The 17,393-nt window shown below is 44.7% G+C and overlaps 1 protein-coding gene across 1 annotated transcript in view; it reads left to right on the top strand.

Annotated features, from left to right (window-relative positions):
• Positions 1-4,398, top strand: part of ADARB2 (adenosine deaminase RNA specific B2 (inactive)) — a 430,816-nt gene extending 426,418 nt beyond the window's left edge. Inside the window, exon 10 of the mRNA XM_039527879.1 lies at positions 572-4,398. Coding sequence (XP_039383813.1) covers positions 572-748 — 177 coding nt within the window. The 3' untranslated portion in view covers positions 749-4,398. The remainder of the gene's footprint in view (positions 1-571) is intronic.
• The last annotated feature ends 12,995 nt before the right edge of the window (positions 4,399-17,393 follow it).

Raw genomic sequence — 17,393 nt, 5'->3', positions numbered from 1 at the left:
TCAGCTATACATTCTGGCATAAATCCCCGAAGCTTGACTACTGCCCTTCCTATGCATGTTTCACATCTTTTATTATAACAGATTTAAAGGCAGAGGGGAGGAGAATCTTCCTCATATTGTCTCTTGGCATTAATTTGACTGGCTCAAGCTCTGAACTGCTCCGCTTCCTTTATTGAAATCAACCACGTCCTCTTCTTTTCGGATTCTCATAAAGGTTATTTTTTTTCCCTCCTCTAAGCACCCTAATTGACAAGCAGATTTTTCTTTGCAAAAACACCAAGTGATTTGCAGGTGTATATTTGCTGCTGGTTGCACCCACTTCAGGAAGGCAAAAACTGTTTTCCTTTTTTGGCATTTGCTCCACGTTTTCAAGATAGGAACAATGCCTTGTGCCTTATAGCTTCAGTGTTTTGTTGTTGCATATCAAAGGCAAACAGAGAACGCTCAGAGATAGTTTGTTGCTTAGGAAATGTAGACGGGAAGATTATATGGCTGTTGAAGTCGCCTGTTTCTGCTAGCTTGTTGATTTGTTTTTTTATTTTTTCCCCTCTCCTCTGATTTTGTTCTGCAGCTGAGCACACGAATGCCAAGCCATGGAGACATGCCATCAGTGTACAGTGAGGCTAAACTGGTGGCTCAGACATACCAGGCTGTCAAGCAGCAGCTGTTTAAAGCATTTCAGAAAGCAGGTCTAGGCACCTGGGTCAAGAAACCCCCAGAGCAAGATCAGTTTTTACTAACTGTATAAATCATTCGACACCTTTGCTACATGACTGGATCAAATCAACTGGAGAGAAGAATAGGCAGGATGTGTGGGCTGATAGAATGGATGCAGTTCAATATTTAATAACAACCTCCATGAGAATATTTTCTTTTAATTCTGTATTGGAAATACATAAACATAAGATGTGTTTGATTAATGCACTGAACTTGACTTTAGGAAACTGCTTTTTCATACTGATCCCCTTACACGGATCTACACGCCCAGATTATAAAATGTTTCTCACAAAGACGCTGCTGTTCATTGTTTGTAGTACACAGGATTATTATTTATCCAAGAAGCAGCTGCATTTCAGACTTGAGCAGGCCATGCATCTGACTTAAAATACAGTTTATCCAGTGCTCAATTTGTAATGAAAGAGGTGCCGAGGCTCAAGCAATTAGGTGCCAGGACTCAAGCAATTTTTTTTACTTTCATAACTGACCCAGCAAAGCCTGAGATGCCGGGGCTATGAACTGCCAAGCCTAGAGATGCTGGGGCTCAGCGCTGGCACAAATTAAGCACTGAGTTTATCTTCTCCCCATACCATCAGAGCAATAATGTTGCTGAATGATGGATGATACTTTAGTTAGTGAATACATGAAAATACCTTCATACCCACAGTGTGACAGGGAGTCACAGGACACGCATATTCATCCACAAGGAGTTGTGTATCCTCTATGCAAAAATTGTTCTGTCAGCTGCTTAATTTTGACTACAGGGATTCTTTTAAACTGTGTTTCCTGTTTTCAGATCTGAGCATAGCACTGGGAGCCAGGATTTCCTGATTTCTAAATCTGGCTCTGACACTGACTCCTTTTGTGTCCTGCGGCAAATCACTTAGGACCAAATTTTCACCCATAGTCCTAAGGTTTTGGTGCCTCATCTTTTGGAAGCCGTAAACTAAACAGAGTTAGGGCCTGATTTTTCAGAGGTGCTGAGTCCCACAATTCCAGATGAAGTCAATGGGAGCTGAGGGTCCTCTGCACCTCTGAAAAATCAACTATTGAATATCTGATGTTGGATACTCACAAAAACCTCAGATACCCACTTTTGAAATTTGGTCATTCACTGCCTCAATTTTTCCATCTGTGAAATAGGGAGCTTGTGGTAATAATTTATTTACTTAATGGTTGGTTGTAAATCACTGCATAAGCCAGACTCTGTCACACTTATGTTGAATAGTACTTCACTCTGTAGATAGTCCCACTGAAACCATACAATGGACATGACTACTCCCAGAGTAAGGCTCTACGCAGCGTGAGAAAGGTAGGCTTGCCAGTTTTGGTTTGATGTGTTCCTGGAGGTTTCATCATATGACATAATCTTTAATTAAAGATGAATCTTTAATTCCTAGAGACTCCTAAAGGGTTTTCAGATTCTGGTCCTATGTAAGTACTAAATAGTCTTATTAAATTGACCGCACATTCATTCGCAGTCTGAAATGCAGATTGTTTTCTGTTATAAGAATAGCTTTTTGCTAAAACATATCTTCAAAAGGAAGGACTGAGTCTGTTATTATTGCTCTATGAATCATTTCACTTCATCAGAATGTAAGGCATGGGAGATCTAAACTTCCATAGTCCAACTACAGAATTAACTGTCAGACACACTGTATTTTTTTATTTATTTTGTTTCTTTGTTTTTTTAAATGACAGGATTTGCGGGTATATAACAACTTTTCTTTTTATTCCAGTGATTCTCTGTAAACCTGTATATAACATGCTGCTACTGATTTGTGATAATTGTCTAGATATTTCCCCAGAACAGTCTAGATGAGTTACTTTTCAAACAAACACATAGCTCATATTTTTTCCATGTAATTTCCTTTACACTGGAAACTGTTCCTATCAATAAAGGTAGATGCTCTTTGTATAGCGTTTATCATGTTTGGAGAGCCATATACCGTAAATACATTGTTTATTGATGCCCACAATAGACTAGCTACAGTATTTTGATGAGATCTTATTTTTAGATTATAAACTACAAGATGTAGCTATAGTGTCTTGTATAAAAATTATTGTGATAAATTAGAATTTTTAAATTAGATAAAGCAGAGCTCTCCCCTTATGAAAACCTTTCCAATAAAATAATACATTCCATATTAACTACCAAAAAAGTCCTTAGAGTAGATATATTTAATAACCTGACGTTGTTTCAATAAGTTAGGGGCAAGAAGATACTTTGTGGTAACCACTTTGTTAATATGACCCCTTCCAGGGTTACCTTTAACGTTTCAAAATAATGTTACGCTCCTTCTGGAGATTCCATCTGTACTTCCAAATGTCAAACATTCCCCTGTGTTACCTTCCCATCTGGCTTTGGCCCTAGCTCCCGCTGGTGTTGATGGAAGATGTCTCCATTGCCATCAAGGAGAGCAGGATCTGGCCCACAGCCTGCCAGCTTTGTGTTAGTGCAGAGGGAAGCCGCTTTGTGAAGGGAGCAGGGCACAGGTCTGTGTAGTGAGTTACACACAGAGCTTCTGGCTGCTCCGTAAGCAGGTATGAATGAGAGGAGGGTGGGCAAAGGGAGTCCCCTCGCCCCCATGCATGGGCTCCTCCAGGGCCAGGCCCCAGCATAGGGTCTGCTTCCTCCTTTAGTCCCAAGGGCCCAATACACTCCAGTGCGGGTGGGACCATGGCCCTGCCTCAGCACGGCATGGGGCTGGTGTGTAGATGGGAGCATGCAGCACTCCTTGAAGGTATATAGCCCCCAGTGGCCCAGGGAGCTCAGGGGAGAATTCTAGCACCCTGGGACAGAATTGCCCTCCAAGCTCCCCCAACCCCTTACTCTGAGCTGAGCACATCTGCACAACGGAGTCAGTGCACTAGCAGGGTGCCAGCATTTGAAAGGGCCCAGTGCTGTTGAGTCTGACCTCCCCAGCATGAAGAATACTGAGGCTCTGTCATTTAAACTGACCCTCTCCTCACAAAGCTTACTGGGAACTCCTTCTTGAACTACTGGGTCTCTCTACGTTAACCCAACCTAGCCACACGAGCGACATCAAGGCTCCTTATTAAACCACCTAGGTTCAGCCCCAGTATGTTTCCAACCTTATGTATGCATAAGGGCTGCAGGGTCTGGTATCAGCGCTAACATGACCATAAACTGAAGGAGCTAGTTATTTTAAGGATGACAAGACAGGTGGGATGGACTGATCTGGCCTTTGTTGCAACAAATACATTTTAAAAATCCTGGATTCAATTGCCAGACCTAATCGAGGCAGTAAGGACCGAGCTTGAACCCTGTCATAAGTAGGCATATGATAGGTCCATTGAAGGTAGTGGAGTCGCAGCTCCTTACACCAGGGTTGAATCTGGCCCAAGCTGTCTACCGTTCCTCATTATATGCATCAATACAGTGTGCACCACATCCCAGCAGCACAAATTACCAACATGCAGCATTTCCTGAAGCAAAGGAAAACTTTCTCAATAGTAATTCTTAAGTGACGATTATGTACATAACACGCATGAGTGAATGGCAATACTGTACTAATGGATGTAAATTTGTAATATTTGTAAAAAAAAGACAACAAAAGAAAATAAATCTGAATTTACATATGTGAATTTGCTGCTAAGTTCTGTAAATTGCACTTCAGTGATACCTGATAAGTGAATGTTTCTGTTAAGTGAATAAAATACCGAGTAAAATTGTTTCTTTATTGTTTGTTATTTTTCACTATGGCCTGGAAATCGTATTCTCTTTATGTATTCAATAGTCAATAAATTCTCCCTTTGACCTGCACAATTACAGTGCTTCATGGGAGCTAAATGGTTGTACTGAGAGAAGATTATCCATCCTGGATGTATTTGGATTCTGTTCTAAAAGTGATGGGAATGGTCTTGCACTGGGAGAAGGATGAACTGGACCAAGCTCTAATTTTGACCATTCCAGGTTACAACTGGGGCTATTGTTTTAAGTATCTGCATTATAAAATTTTTACTTTGTCCACAGACTTAACTATCTTGTTCACCTATAAAGATGTCTAAATTGTTCATTGCCAGAGTCACTAGGTCTGAATGGGATTGTAAGAAACAGTGAAAATAGTCCAGAGAGACATTCTTCATCCTGCTCTTCAGTACAGGTATGAAATCTAACATATAAAGAAGTGCAAAGAGTGATTTCCCCTCCTGCAAAACTTGGAGGCGGCAAAGGGTCATTTTTTGATTCACGGAAATGCAAAATTCCCCAGAGGCTAGCGATTTCAGACTCTTTTGCATAGCTAGTCCTTTCACACAAAAGCATCTTTCTTTTTAAGCCAGGATTTTGCTGGTGGTATAACTGTGCTTTGGGGCATATAGGTAGAAATGACGGCTACAGTGGAACACTTTCAGAGTCAGGTTTTCTCCGCAGTACCAAGTCACTGAGGGTCAAGTCCAAACTCCTAACTCAGGCAAAACTCCCACTGGAGTCAGAGTTTTGCCTGAGTAATGAAAGTGTCCAGCCTCTCAGTAGTTAGCAGTCTACATAGAAAGTTGCACTGTTTTAACTGTACCGGTATAGTTAAAGGCTTACCACCCCCCTATTGTGGATGCAGTTATACCGGTATCAAAATTCTTGTACCGATACAGCTTATTCCCATATAGGAAGTGGAAAGAGCTATGCTGGTAAAAGGGCCTTTCATAAAGTTATAACTTCATCCACACTAGGTGTTGTGTTGGTTGTGACACTTTCTCAGGGTGTCCAAAACCATAGGTCACTAGCTAACCTCTGCTGCCTCAGCAAGAGAGAGATTTGCTGGGGCTAATTGGCTAACAGCTCCCTGTCACACCAGTCTGTTAGCCACCCCTGACAAACTTCTCAGTACTCTGCCAGTCTTTCCTTTGCCTTGAAGGAAACACTTGGTGCACCCCAGTTCTGGTGAACCCTGGAAGAGCATTTGCCTGGAACAGCCAGCAACTGTCACCAGCAGGGGCGGCTCTAGGAATTTGGCCGCCCCAAGCACACCGGTCCTGTGGCTCCGGGGGACCTCTTGCAGACGTGCCTGCGGAGGGTCCATTGGTCCCGCGGCTCCGGTGGAGCATCCGCAGTCATGTCTGCGGGAGGTCCACTGGAGCCGCGGGACCAGCGGACCCTCCAGAGTCATGCCTGCGGGAGCTCTGCCAGACCCGCCTGCCGCCCTCCCGGCAAAATGCTGCCCCAAGCGCGTGCTTGGCGCGCTGGGGTCTGGAGCCGGCCCTGGTCACCAATCACTCATAGAAATTACCAAGTTTGCTATCTCCAAAGAGAGCGTGCACACACCAGCTTTTTTGATTTAACTAAGAATTCACATTTTGCTCAATATTACAGTACTGAGCTCTACTTATGATAAAAGAAAGAGGCGTTTATTAACAAAGATAGAGATTTAAGTGATTTTAAACTAGGACAATGGAAGCAAAACAAAAATATAACATGCTTCTAAGAGACTAAACATAACTTTAGCAGGCTAAAATCTTTGTCTTTCCTGCAGCAACCTCTCAGTGTCACCAGCTCCCAGGGCCTGGATCCAGCTTTCATTGATGCGACAAGACAGAACAAGGAGTAATGGTCTTAAGTTGCAGTGGGGGAGGTTTAGTTGGATATTAGGAAAAACTTTTTCACTAGGAGGGTGGTGAAGCACTGGAATGGGTTACCTAGGTGGAATGGGTGGTGGAATCTCCTTCCTTAGAGGTTTTTAAGGTCAGGCTTGACAAAGCCCTGGCTGGGATGATTTAGTTGGGGATTGGTCCTGCTTTGAGTAGGGGGTTGGACTAGATGACCTCTTGAGGTCCCTTCCAACCCTGAGATTCTATGATTCTATGATTGTATGAAAGTGCTGTCCTTTCTGCTCCCTCATTAATGGACCATCAAAGGGTTCTTTTCCCCCGTCTTATAGTCCAGTAAACCTTTGAAATGTATCCTTTTGAATACTGCATGCAGATCTGGTCACCCCAATCTCAAAAAAGTATATTGGAATTGGAAAATGTACAGAAAGGGCAATAAAAATTATTAGGGGTAGGGAACAGGTTCTATATGAGGAGAGATTAATAAAACTGGGGCTTTTCATCTTGGAAAAGAGACAGATAAGGGGGGATAGGATAGAGGTCTATTAAAATCATGGCTGGTGTGGAGGAAGTAAATAAGGAAGTGTTATTTACTCCTTCTCATAACACAAGAACTAGGGGGCACGAAATTAAATTAATAGGTAGCAGGTTTAAAACAAACAAAAGGAAGTATTTCTTCACACAACACTGAATCAACCTGTGGAACTCCTTGCCAGAGGCTGTTGGGAAGCCAAGACTATAACAGAGTTCTTAAAAGAACTAGCTAGGTTCATGGAGGCTAGGTCCATCAATGGCTATTAGCCAGGATGGGCAGGGATGCAAAACCATGTTCTGAAATGTTCCTCTCCTCTGTTTGCCAGAAGCTGGGCGTGGATGACAAGGGATGGATCACTTGATGATTACCTGTTCTGTTCATTCCCTCTGAAGCACCTGGCATTGGCCACTGTTGGAAGACAGGATACTGGGCTAGATGGACCATTAATCTGACCCAGTATGGCCGTTCTTTTGTATCCCCAGATAAAGGTCTTCTCCCCTGTTGCTTGTTCTCCCGTAAGCTGCTTTCTTATCTTCCTGTTAACTTGTTTGTCCTGCTTACCTCAGATGCATCTGTAATTCCCATCACAGGCACCAACTTTCCAAAGCACTGGGGGTGTTTGACCCCTGGCTCTGTCCCAGGCCCTGCCCCCACTCCACCCCTTCCCTCAAAGCCCACCCCCGCCTCTTCCCACCCAGTTTGGCCCCCTGCCCAAGCGTGCCACATCCTCCCCCTCTGCATGCTGCGAAACAGCTGTTAGCAGTGGGCAGGAGGTGCTGGGAGGGAGGGGGAGGCACTGATCTGCGGGGCCCACAGGCAGGAGGCACTGGGGAGGAGTGGGGGAGGAGCTGATAGGAGGTCTGCCGGGGGTGTTCAGTACCCACCATTTTTTCCCCATGGGTGCTCCAGCCCCCGAGCACCCATGGAGTTGGCACCTATGATTCCCATTATTTTAGGCTTACTGGAAATAGTAATCATAGAATCATAGAATATCAGGGTTGGAAGGGACCTCAGGAGGTCATCTAGTCCAACCCCCTGCTCAAAGCAGGACCAATCCCCAACTAAATCATCCCAGCCAGGGCTTTCTCAAGCCTGACCTTAAAAACCTCTAAGGAAGGAGATTCCACTACCTCCAATGCTTAACTTACCTCAGATGCCTAGGCAAATAGGTAAATCAACATTCATTTGTCTGAGATAAACTTGGTTATCAATCCTGCCTCATTACCAAGTTTAATCATACTTTCATCCATACACACTACTTCTCGCATGACACCCCTACATACATCTCACAATGCTTACAGTGCACAGTATGATGTAAGCTTTTATTTGCTATATTACACACAGAAGTGAAAGTAAGCTGGTGCGGGCCGGTATGGCGTACCGGCAAGAGCCAGTATGCTGTGCTGGACCGCATCGACTTCCACAGCGGGGATTGAAAGGGCTCAGAGCTCCCCGCCACTGCAGGCAGCCCAGAGCCCTTTAAATCCCGGCCGCGGCTCCGGCGACAGGGCTGGGGCCGGGATTTAAAGGACTCAGAGCTCCCCGATGCTGCGGGCAGCCCAGAGCTCTTTGAATCCCGGCCACGGCTCTGGTGGCTGGGCTGGGGCCAGGATTTAAAGGGCTCCGGGCTTCCCTCAGCAGCAGGAGCTCTGGGCCCTTTAAATCCCTGCCCCAGCCCTGCAAAGCTCGGGGTTCCCCCTGTCGGCCAGAGCCCCGGGCCCTTTAATTTGCCCCTGAGCCCCAGGAGGTTCCCAGACACCTCTGCAGCTGGGAGCCCCTGGTAGATTTAAAGGCTCTGGGTCTCCCAGCCACAGCTGGTTCCCCAGGGCCTTTAAATCTTGAGAGGCCCCACCTCTTCCGGATGAGGCCACGCCCCCCTCAGGACTCCGGCAGTACCGATTACACAACAGCCTTTATAAATAAATAGTATAACAGTGATGTGTGAGGTGTAGTGAATGTGTCAGGCCTGATGAGAGTTTCTGTTATAGAACAGTGACCCCTTTGCCAGTTGGCACTGAAGGGCTTTTTAGGTCACAATTTAAAAAAAACACCTTATACAAACCCTAAGCAAAATAGTTAAATTGGTGCAAAAAATCTGTGTAGACCAGGCCTTCTAAACAATAGCTCCACTCTAACCAGAACTGCAAGCTGCACACAGCAATTCATTGTAACAATCTACAGGGTCCATTATTCCACTCTAAGCAGTTTTGCTCCAACCATGTTCATTTTAGACAGGTTCCAACCTATTTTCCTTGCTAAAGTAGCTGTTCAGGCCATGCTACATCCATGGCAGCTGCAGTGACAAGATTTGGCTGCTGAAAACAACTGCAAAGCAATCACTGAGTCTGGGGTTAATCTCATTAAGTTTAAAGGAGAAATACTAGAATGGCAGCTAAAACATTACAGGCATGCACCACACCGTTATCAAGCACAGCTGACATTTTTTCCAACTGTATCTTAGGGGAAAATAACAACATAAAACGTGAGTAATTTGATATATTGTCTTAATAGAGGGCTTCAGTGAAGTGCCTGTTTCTCAAATAAAAAAGTCCTTCTGCTGCAGTTAAGTCTTGATAGGCATGATTGGGCATTGAAGAATAAAATGGCAGCGTAAGAACTTTTTAAACCTTTTGATTCATTACTTCTGTGTCTACTTTGGAGCCCTTCCCCCCAATTACTTTGGTTGGTTTCAACGTGAGCATGGATACACTAGTTCGGCTGGAAAGCCAGCTGAAGCTACGGAAAAGTCAGCTCTCTTAAAGGGCCAACAGCGTTTCTGCTGAAACCCCACAAAACACTTGCAATCCACACGTGTGCACACACAACTCCAAGGGTTATGAGCTAAATAATGTGGCCTTGGAGAAAGAGGATTAATAATCGCTGGCTTTTCGTCAGTGAAATCATTCTGCTCAAATGCTCTGTTCAGTCTGGCTTTCCTGGTAATTTCATCCCTCGCTGGTGTAGTTTATGTTCTATTTTATCAACTCAAGACTGAATTACTTCCATTAGGCCATTTAAAATTGGCCTATCCCCTATGAGAAAATGGCCACATTCTTTAGAGTTTTGCCTTTTCATCAGAACAAATGTACTTTGAATCTGTAATAATCTAGCACCCCTCCCTGCCCCCTCCCCCGGCCCAGAGAGGGTGCTCAGACGCTATGGTGAGGAGCCCCGTGTAAGCAGACAGATACATTTATTATACCCAGAGTGGCCAAAACGGCCAGAGATACAAGCTTATAAATCATATGCATAGTGGTCAAAACTGAAGGGCTGGAGCCACGGGTGCCGACTTTCATTTTTCTGGGTGGATGCTCTGCCTCGAGGTCCCGCCCCTCACTCCGCCTCTTCCTGCCCCTGCTCCGCCCCCTTCCCCAGTGCCCAACCCTTGCCCTGCCTCTTCCTGCCCCGGCTCTGTCCCCTTCCTAGGGTGACCAGATGTCCTGATTTTATAGGAACAGTCCCAATTTTGGGGGCTTTTTCTTATATAGGCTCCTATTATCCCCCACCCCCCGTCCCGATTTTTCACATTTGCTCTCTGGTCACCCTACCTCTTCCCCAGTGCCCAACCCTCACTCTGCCTCTTCCTGCCCCCGCTCCACCCCCTTCCCCCAGTGCCTCCCACTCTCTGCTGACCAGCTCATTAGTAAGTGGCTGGGCTTTTTCCATAGGTGCTCCAGCCCCAGAGTGCCCACCAAGTCGGCACCTATGTCTGGCGCTGAGGCTCAGCCAGTGCTACCTGCTGTAATGGGTGCCAGGTCTATACGACAAACTTACACCAGTATAACTACATCACTCAGGCATGCAAATCCATACCCTTGAGTGATGCAGTGGTACCTACCTAGTCCCGGCGTAGCCAAAGCTACGTCGACAGGAGGGCTTCAAGGATTTTTTTTTCTTACAATAACAGCAGCCTTAGTGACTCTGCACTGCACAGCTGATCTGCTTTCAGCTGATGCACTTTCACCTTTATAACTGAGAGACACCATTTCACTTGAACCCATAGCCCGTGCACAACAAGCAATTCTTGGCCCTGATGCAGCTGCACTGACTCAGGAAAATAGAAGTGGAGTCCATGTTGCCAGAGGCAAAACAACTATCTACCACATTAGCCTTGGCAGTTGAATTTGATTACTGTGGGTCAGCACTATTTTTTCCTTAGCTGAACCAACAACTCTTTAACTCTCTATTAACAGTGAATATATTTGAAGAGCCCTTTACTGTTACTTCGGGTATATGCTGCAAAAATTCAGACACTTTTTAGTAAGGTATTTATGTAATTATTTTGGGGTTTCTAAATAGTCTGCTTATTGCTGACACTGAAATTTTCATCCCCTACTTTACTCTGGGATAGTAACAGGTTTCTGCATATTCCAGCGTGGCAGCAAAATTGAAAAATTCCAGCGCACTGCTCTGGGGGGGACTTACCACATAAGGTCAAACTCTGCTCTGTTACCTTTGTGCAGCCTCCGAGGTAATGAGCAGAGTTTGACTTTATGTGGGCAGCCCCCAAGGGTAACACAGCAGAATCCAGCTCACAACGTTTGTTTAGGCTACACGAAAAAGATTGTTTACTTCCTCAGACTTGCATTTTCACAGAATGACTCATGATTTCAAACTGTACCATTGAGCATCAGAGCAGCCTCATAGCATCTCGAGGGTAAAGATTAATCTGTGAAACAATATTAGGATGGTGACACTTTTCGGTGTTTATGGGATTTGGCCAGTGGTGCCAGAGTTTACACATGCTTCAAACTTCAAGTCACTTTTTCTTGTCTGAGCGTCTGGCTATTTTAAATTAGTGCAATAAGAGTTGTTCAGTTACCAGTGCAAGAGATTCATACACGTCAGGGCCTGAAGGGACCTCTATGATAATCTATTCTGACTCCAAAGAACCTCACCCCATAATTCCTGCAACAGACCCATCCCTTCTGTTTGAGCTACAGCCTCTCATTTAAAAGATCTCTGTTGTATCCAAACATTCGTCCCAACATCAGCCCTTACAATAAATTGTCCGAAATTTCCCTAGCAGAGAACTGTGAGATTAAGGCCAACAGCAAGAACTCTTCAGTGTCACAATGAGAAGCGCTGACATAGTGCTTGAGCACACACTCTGGAGCATTAGGTTCTTTTTAGGAGCCTCTGCTGGAATTGGCATTTAGCTGCAGCTTAACGCAGACAAATGTAAAACAATTGGTTGAGGGACAATAAACCAAAACAGAAAACACATCTAAAAGGCAGCAGTTCTGCAGTTCCCCTCACCTCCTACCAAGGAGATTTACAATAGCCAGGGCCGCCCAGAAGGGTGGGCAAGTGGGGCAATTTGCCTCAGGCCCCGGGCGCCACAGGGGCCCCGCAAGCCCTGGCCTGGCGGTGGTCCGGGTCCTCGGTGGCATTTCGGCAGCGGGGGACCCATCAGTGCTGCCGAAGACACAGAGCGACTGAAGGGCCCCCCCGCTGCCGAAATGCCACCGAAGATCCGGACCACCGCCGGTGAGTACAAGCGTCGCAGCTCCCTCACTTTGCCCCAAGCCCCCTAAATCCTCTGGGCGGCCCTGACAATAGCTCCTGAGCTCCTGCAGCACTGCTTAGTTTGGTATTAGTTGTTTTTTTTCTCAATACTCATTGTTGGCTGTCATTTCCCAGAGGGAGACTTATCAGCTCCACACACGGAAGAGGGGACACCTGGGCTGCTTATAAAAAACTCCAGGATCCCTTGTCCTGGTGGCTCCCTGGTCTTGCAAAGCTCAACAGCTCTGCCGCAGTCCTGGTTCCTACAGCTTTCCTTGTTTCTTCTATCAATGAAGCATCTAAACCCTGCCAGGGAGCTGTTCCAGTTTAGACACACCGCCAGGCTCATAGGGTTGTACAGCCTTCACTGCACAATCACTTTAGGTTCAAAGGTGTAACCTGAAAATACTGTAGTGAAACATCTTTGCAGTGAAAATCTCCAGTTCTTGTTCGGCTCCAAAACAGACCCATTCCCCAAGACTGGACTCCAGGCACAACATATTTCCTCACTAGCTTGTGAAGCAGACAGCACCCTCATAAAATCCTATAACGTTAAGCCGCCTTTCAACCCCTACTGAGTATGAGGCGTTATGGGAACTGGCTGGAACTGGCTAACATAGATTCCAGTCTATGCAATTGTCAGTCAGGGAGGTGGTGCTGGCTTGTAGCAAGAGCAGGGGAGCAGGCCTCAGAAGTCCTTGAGTTCAATACACCATGGCCCTGTGTGTTGCATAGTCATTTGCACCAGTGCAAAGTCATTGGGTGTATCAGAATGGCAGCTCTTTGCACACACGTTGCCAGGAGCCAGTGAGTGCACAAGGTCCAAGACTATGATCAATCAGACCCTTGGATACTATGACTGATTTGGCTGTTATTTGCTCACTATGTGATTATTGTCCCCAAAGCCTGAGTAAGACAATATGGGGCCCTAGGCATGCCATGACATGCCCCCTGATCCCTACCCTCAGATTCCTGGCCCCACCAGGACATGTGACAGAGGAGGTCCCATTCTGTCCCAGAAAGGCAAGCTGGGGAAGTGGCACCCTTTCCCTGTCAAGAGGGGCAGCATCAAGGGGTACATACAATGCAACAGATCAAGACTTTTAAAATGATACCTCACAAGGCATGTACTGTACAAACACATATTACAATCATAGCACAGTGGTGAATATGGGGGTTCCAGGGTGCTATTCTGAAAAAGAGAGTGTCACAATGATTCATTCCAGACGCTCCTAATCAGTTAGGACACAACAAGTAACACCCCACCGGGATACATGGAACAGTTCTTCTCCCTTGGGTCTATGGCTTCAGGCTCGCTGCACATTCAGGCAGACATCACTGCACAGGCTCCATTCCGGGTACTTTTTCAAACTTTTCTCCTTGCTCATGAGAACTACAAATGTTGTTTGTTTTTTAATGAAAAATATTTTGATGTATTCACATGACTCTAGGAACTAGGGCCCTAAGCATGGGCCTATGTAGCTGCAGCCTTAAGCCAGACCTTAAGAACATCGGATCATAAGAACATAAGAACGGCCGTACCGGGTCAGACCAAAGGTCCAGCTAGCCCAGTATCTGTCTACCGACAGTGGCCAATGCCAGGTGCCCCAGAGGGAGTGAACCTAACAGGCAACGATCAAGTGATCTCTCTCCTGCCATCCATCTACATCCTCTGACAAACAGAGGCTAGGGACACCATTCCTTACCCATCCTGGCTAATAGCCATTTATGGACTTAACCACCATGAATTTATCCAGTTCTCTTTTAAACGCTGTTATAGTCCTAGCCTTCACAACCTCCTCAGGTAAGGAGTTCCACAAGTTGACTGTGCGCTGCGTGAAGAAGAACTTCCTTTTATTTGTTTTAAACCTGCTGCCTATTAATTTCATTTGGTGACCCCTAGTTCTTATATTATGGGAACAAATAAATAACTTTACCTTATTCACTTTCTCCACATCACTCATGATTTTATATACCTCTATCATATCCCCCCTTAGTCTCCTCTTTTCCAAGCTGAAGAGTCCTAGCCTCTTTAATCTTTCCTCATATGGGACCCTCTCCAAACCCCTAATCATTTTAGTTGCCCTTTTCTGAACCTTTTCTAGTGCCAGTATATCTTTTCTGAGGTGAGGAGACCACATCTATACATAGTATTTGAGATGTGGGCGTACCATGGATTTATATAAGGGCAATAATATAGTCTCAGTCTTATTCTCTATCCGCTTTTTAATGATTCCTAACATCTTGTTTGCCTTTTTGACTGCCTCTCCACACTGCGTGGACATCTTCAGAGAACTGTCCAGGATGACTCCAAGATCTTTTTCCTGACTCGTTGTAGCTAAATTAGCCCCCATCATGTTGTATGTATAGTTGGGGTTATTTTTTCCAATGTGCATTACTTTACATTTATCCACATTAAATTTCATTTGCCATTTTGTTGCCCAATCACTTAGTTTTGTGAGATCTTTTTGAAGTTCTTCACAGTCTGCTTTGGTCTTAACTATCTTGAGCAGTTTAGTATCATCTGCAAACTTTGTCACCTCACTGTTTACCCCTTTCTCCAGATCATTTATGAATAAATTGAATAGGATTGGTCCTAGGACTGACCCTTAGGAAACACCACTAGTTACCCCTCTCCATTCTGAGAATTTACCATTAATTCTTACCCTTTATTCCCCGTCTTTTAACCAGTTCTCAATCCATGAAAGGACCTTCCCTTTTATCCCATGACAGCTTAATTTACATAACAGCCTTTGGTGAGGGACCTTGTCAAAGGCTTGTATACCTTCATGTATAATTGTACCTATCTGTAAAATTGACATAATAAATACCCCCACAGAGATGTGGTGAGTCTTCGATTAACGTATGTAGCGCTCTTAGAGAGCCTCAGATGAAAGGTACTATGTCAGGGCAATATATGGCTATTGTTCCTACAAGGGATAAAGCAGGTCAGACCTATTGGTCTTTAAAATCTGCATTCCTTAGCCACCTCAGACCGTTAACAACTTCCCTAAAATTGGCAGCATCAGCCTGAGCCAGCAAAACAGCCACGGCTGTAGCTGAAGCTGCCCTGGACAGCAGAAAGAAATTGTAGGCTTACGGTTGTGGTTTTTTAAAACCCAGTACAACTGACAAGCAACACTCCTGATCTGTGACTAGAATACAAATGGATGGTTGCAAATTGCTGCCTCTTTCTCTTTGGGCTGTTCAGTCTGAGCTGCCGCTACTTCAAAAGGCTTTGCATTCAGGAGACAATAAGTGGCTGGGGCTGTGATGAAGCTGCAGGTTTCAGGGCAAATTTCTGTCTGGAGAGCTGCAGGGCAGAGCACAACTCTGATTTCCTGCTCTCCCTACACGCCCATTGGGTCCTCTGCACCTGAAGGGGACACGGACTAGCAGAGTCAAGCTCTGCGTGCAGCTCTGAGAACAGAATTTTACCCTGGAGCAGTACAGACATCAAAGGCCTCGCAGCCATCGCTAGCCACTGTTTTGTTTATTTTAAATTGACTTAAATGAACTAATATTTTAAATGGAAGTTGTTTTACACTATAGATTTGTAGGTTTCTTTAGGCAGTGCAGTGAGCTTCAGCAAAGAACTTAAGAACATGCTTAACTGAATTTGGGACTTAGCACTTTACCAGGACATTAACTAATTAATACTACCAACAACCATGTGCTTCACTGCCCCATTTTACAGCAGCTCAGTGATGTGTCCGAGGCCACCATGGTCAGAGATAGGATAATAACCCAAGATTTCCTGAGACTGACATCTGTGTTCAGACTGTGTTGCTCTCTCAACCCTCCAAACTAATAAGAAAAGAAACTACCTATAAAACGGGAAATGCATGACAGGGCCTGCAATTGTGAGCTTTCCTTACTTCTCACGCCTCACTACTTGGCTGAGGCATACAGATAGCTCCCAATAACGGCACTATTCCCTTTTGCATGATCTCCCTTACTTGAAAAAGCTTCTTCATAAGTCTAAATACCTCCTGTGATGAGAGCGAGGACCATTTGCAGAATGAGAGATGCTAACACCTCAGGAGGAGCTGGAAATCGACACGTCACAGCCCATCAGCAGCCTGTAAAGTATTCATCTCAGGCACATTAACAGAGAGAGAAATTGTTTCCTTTATTCATGTATCAGAATGGGATTTCAATCTGGCTATTTTAGCAGAATTATAGCTCAGTGATGTCTTCTGATATGTGCTGAGATATAAGCAGTTGCATCTAATACGTTCCTGTCAATAGGAGAATTGGGTTTATTTGTGAATATGGTTGTTTGAAATATTTCTGCTCGGTATGAGGCTTTGATCTTTTGGCATAGTTTGCTGCCTACTTCCTACATGCCATTTTTCATTATGCTGAACTAAATATAAATTGAGTGGAAGGATGGATAGTCTTGTAACCAAAGAAAGAGAGTCAGTAGTCCTGTGTTCTAATCCCCACACTCCTTATATGACCACAGGCAATTTGTATGAGCCTCTTTTTTACTCCATCTAAAGTTTACCATCTTTAAAATCAATGGATACAAACACTGTGTATTGTAAGTGCCAGATTAATTACAGATAGAAAACTTTTGGGCACTTAAATGTATTAGGTATTATCTGTTAATGGACACCATTAACTGTTAATAGAAATCATTAATGACCGCTTCTTGGAGCAGCTAATCCTGGAACCCACCAGAGGAGAGACAATTCTTGATTTAGGCCTAAGTGGAGCACAGGATCTGATCCAAGAGGTGAATATAACATCCTTGTGGGAGGGAAAATTCCAAAGAAGCCCACCACAGCAGCGTTTAACTTCAGAAAGAGGAACTACTCAAAAATGAGGAAGCTAGTTAAAAGTAAATTAAAAGGTACAGTCACAAGAGTGAAATGCCTTCAAGTTACATGGAAACTTTTTAAAAACACCATAAGAGGCTCAAATTAAATGTATACCCCAAATTAAAAAAAATAGTAAGAGGACCAAGAAAGTGCCCCCATGGCTAAACAGAGTAAAAGAAACAGTTGGAGGCAAAAAGGCATTCTTTAAAAATTGGAAGTCAAATCCTACTGAGGAAAATAGA

Source organism: Mauremys reevesii, linkage group 2 (genome assembly GCF_016161935.1).
Source record: "Mauremys reevesii isolate NIE-2019 linkage group 2, ASM1616193v1, whole genome shotgun sequence".
Classification (NCBI taxonomy): Eukaryota; Metazoa; Chordata; order Testudines; family Geoemydidae; genus Mauremys; species Mauremys reevesii.
The sequence above is the reverse complement of the archived record's forward strand: the minus strand, read 5'-3'. Positions and strand labels throughout refer to the sequence as shown.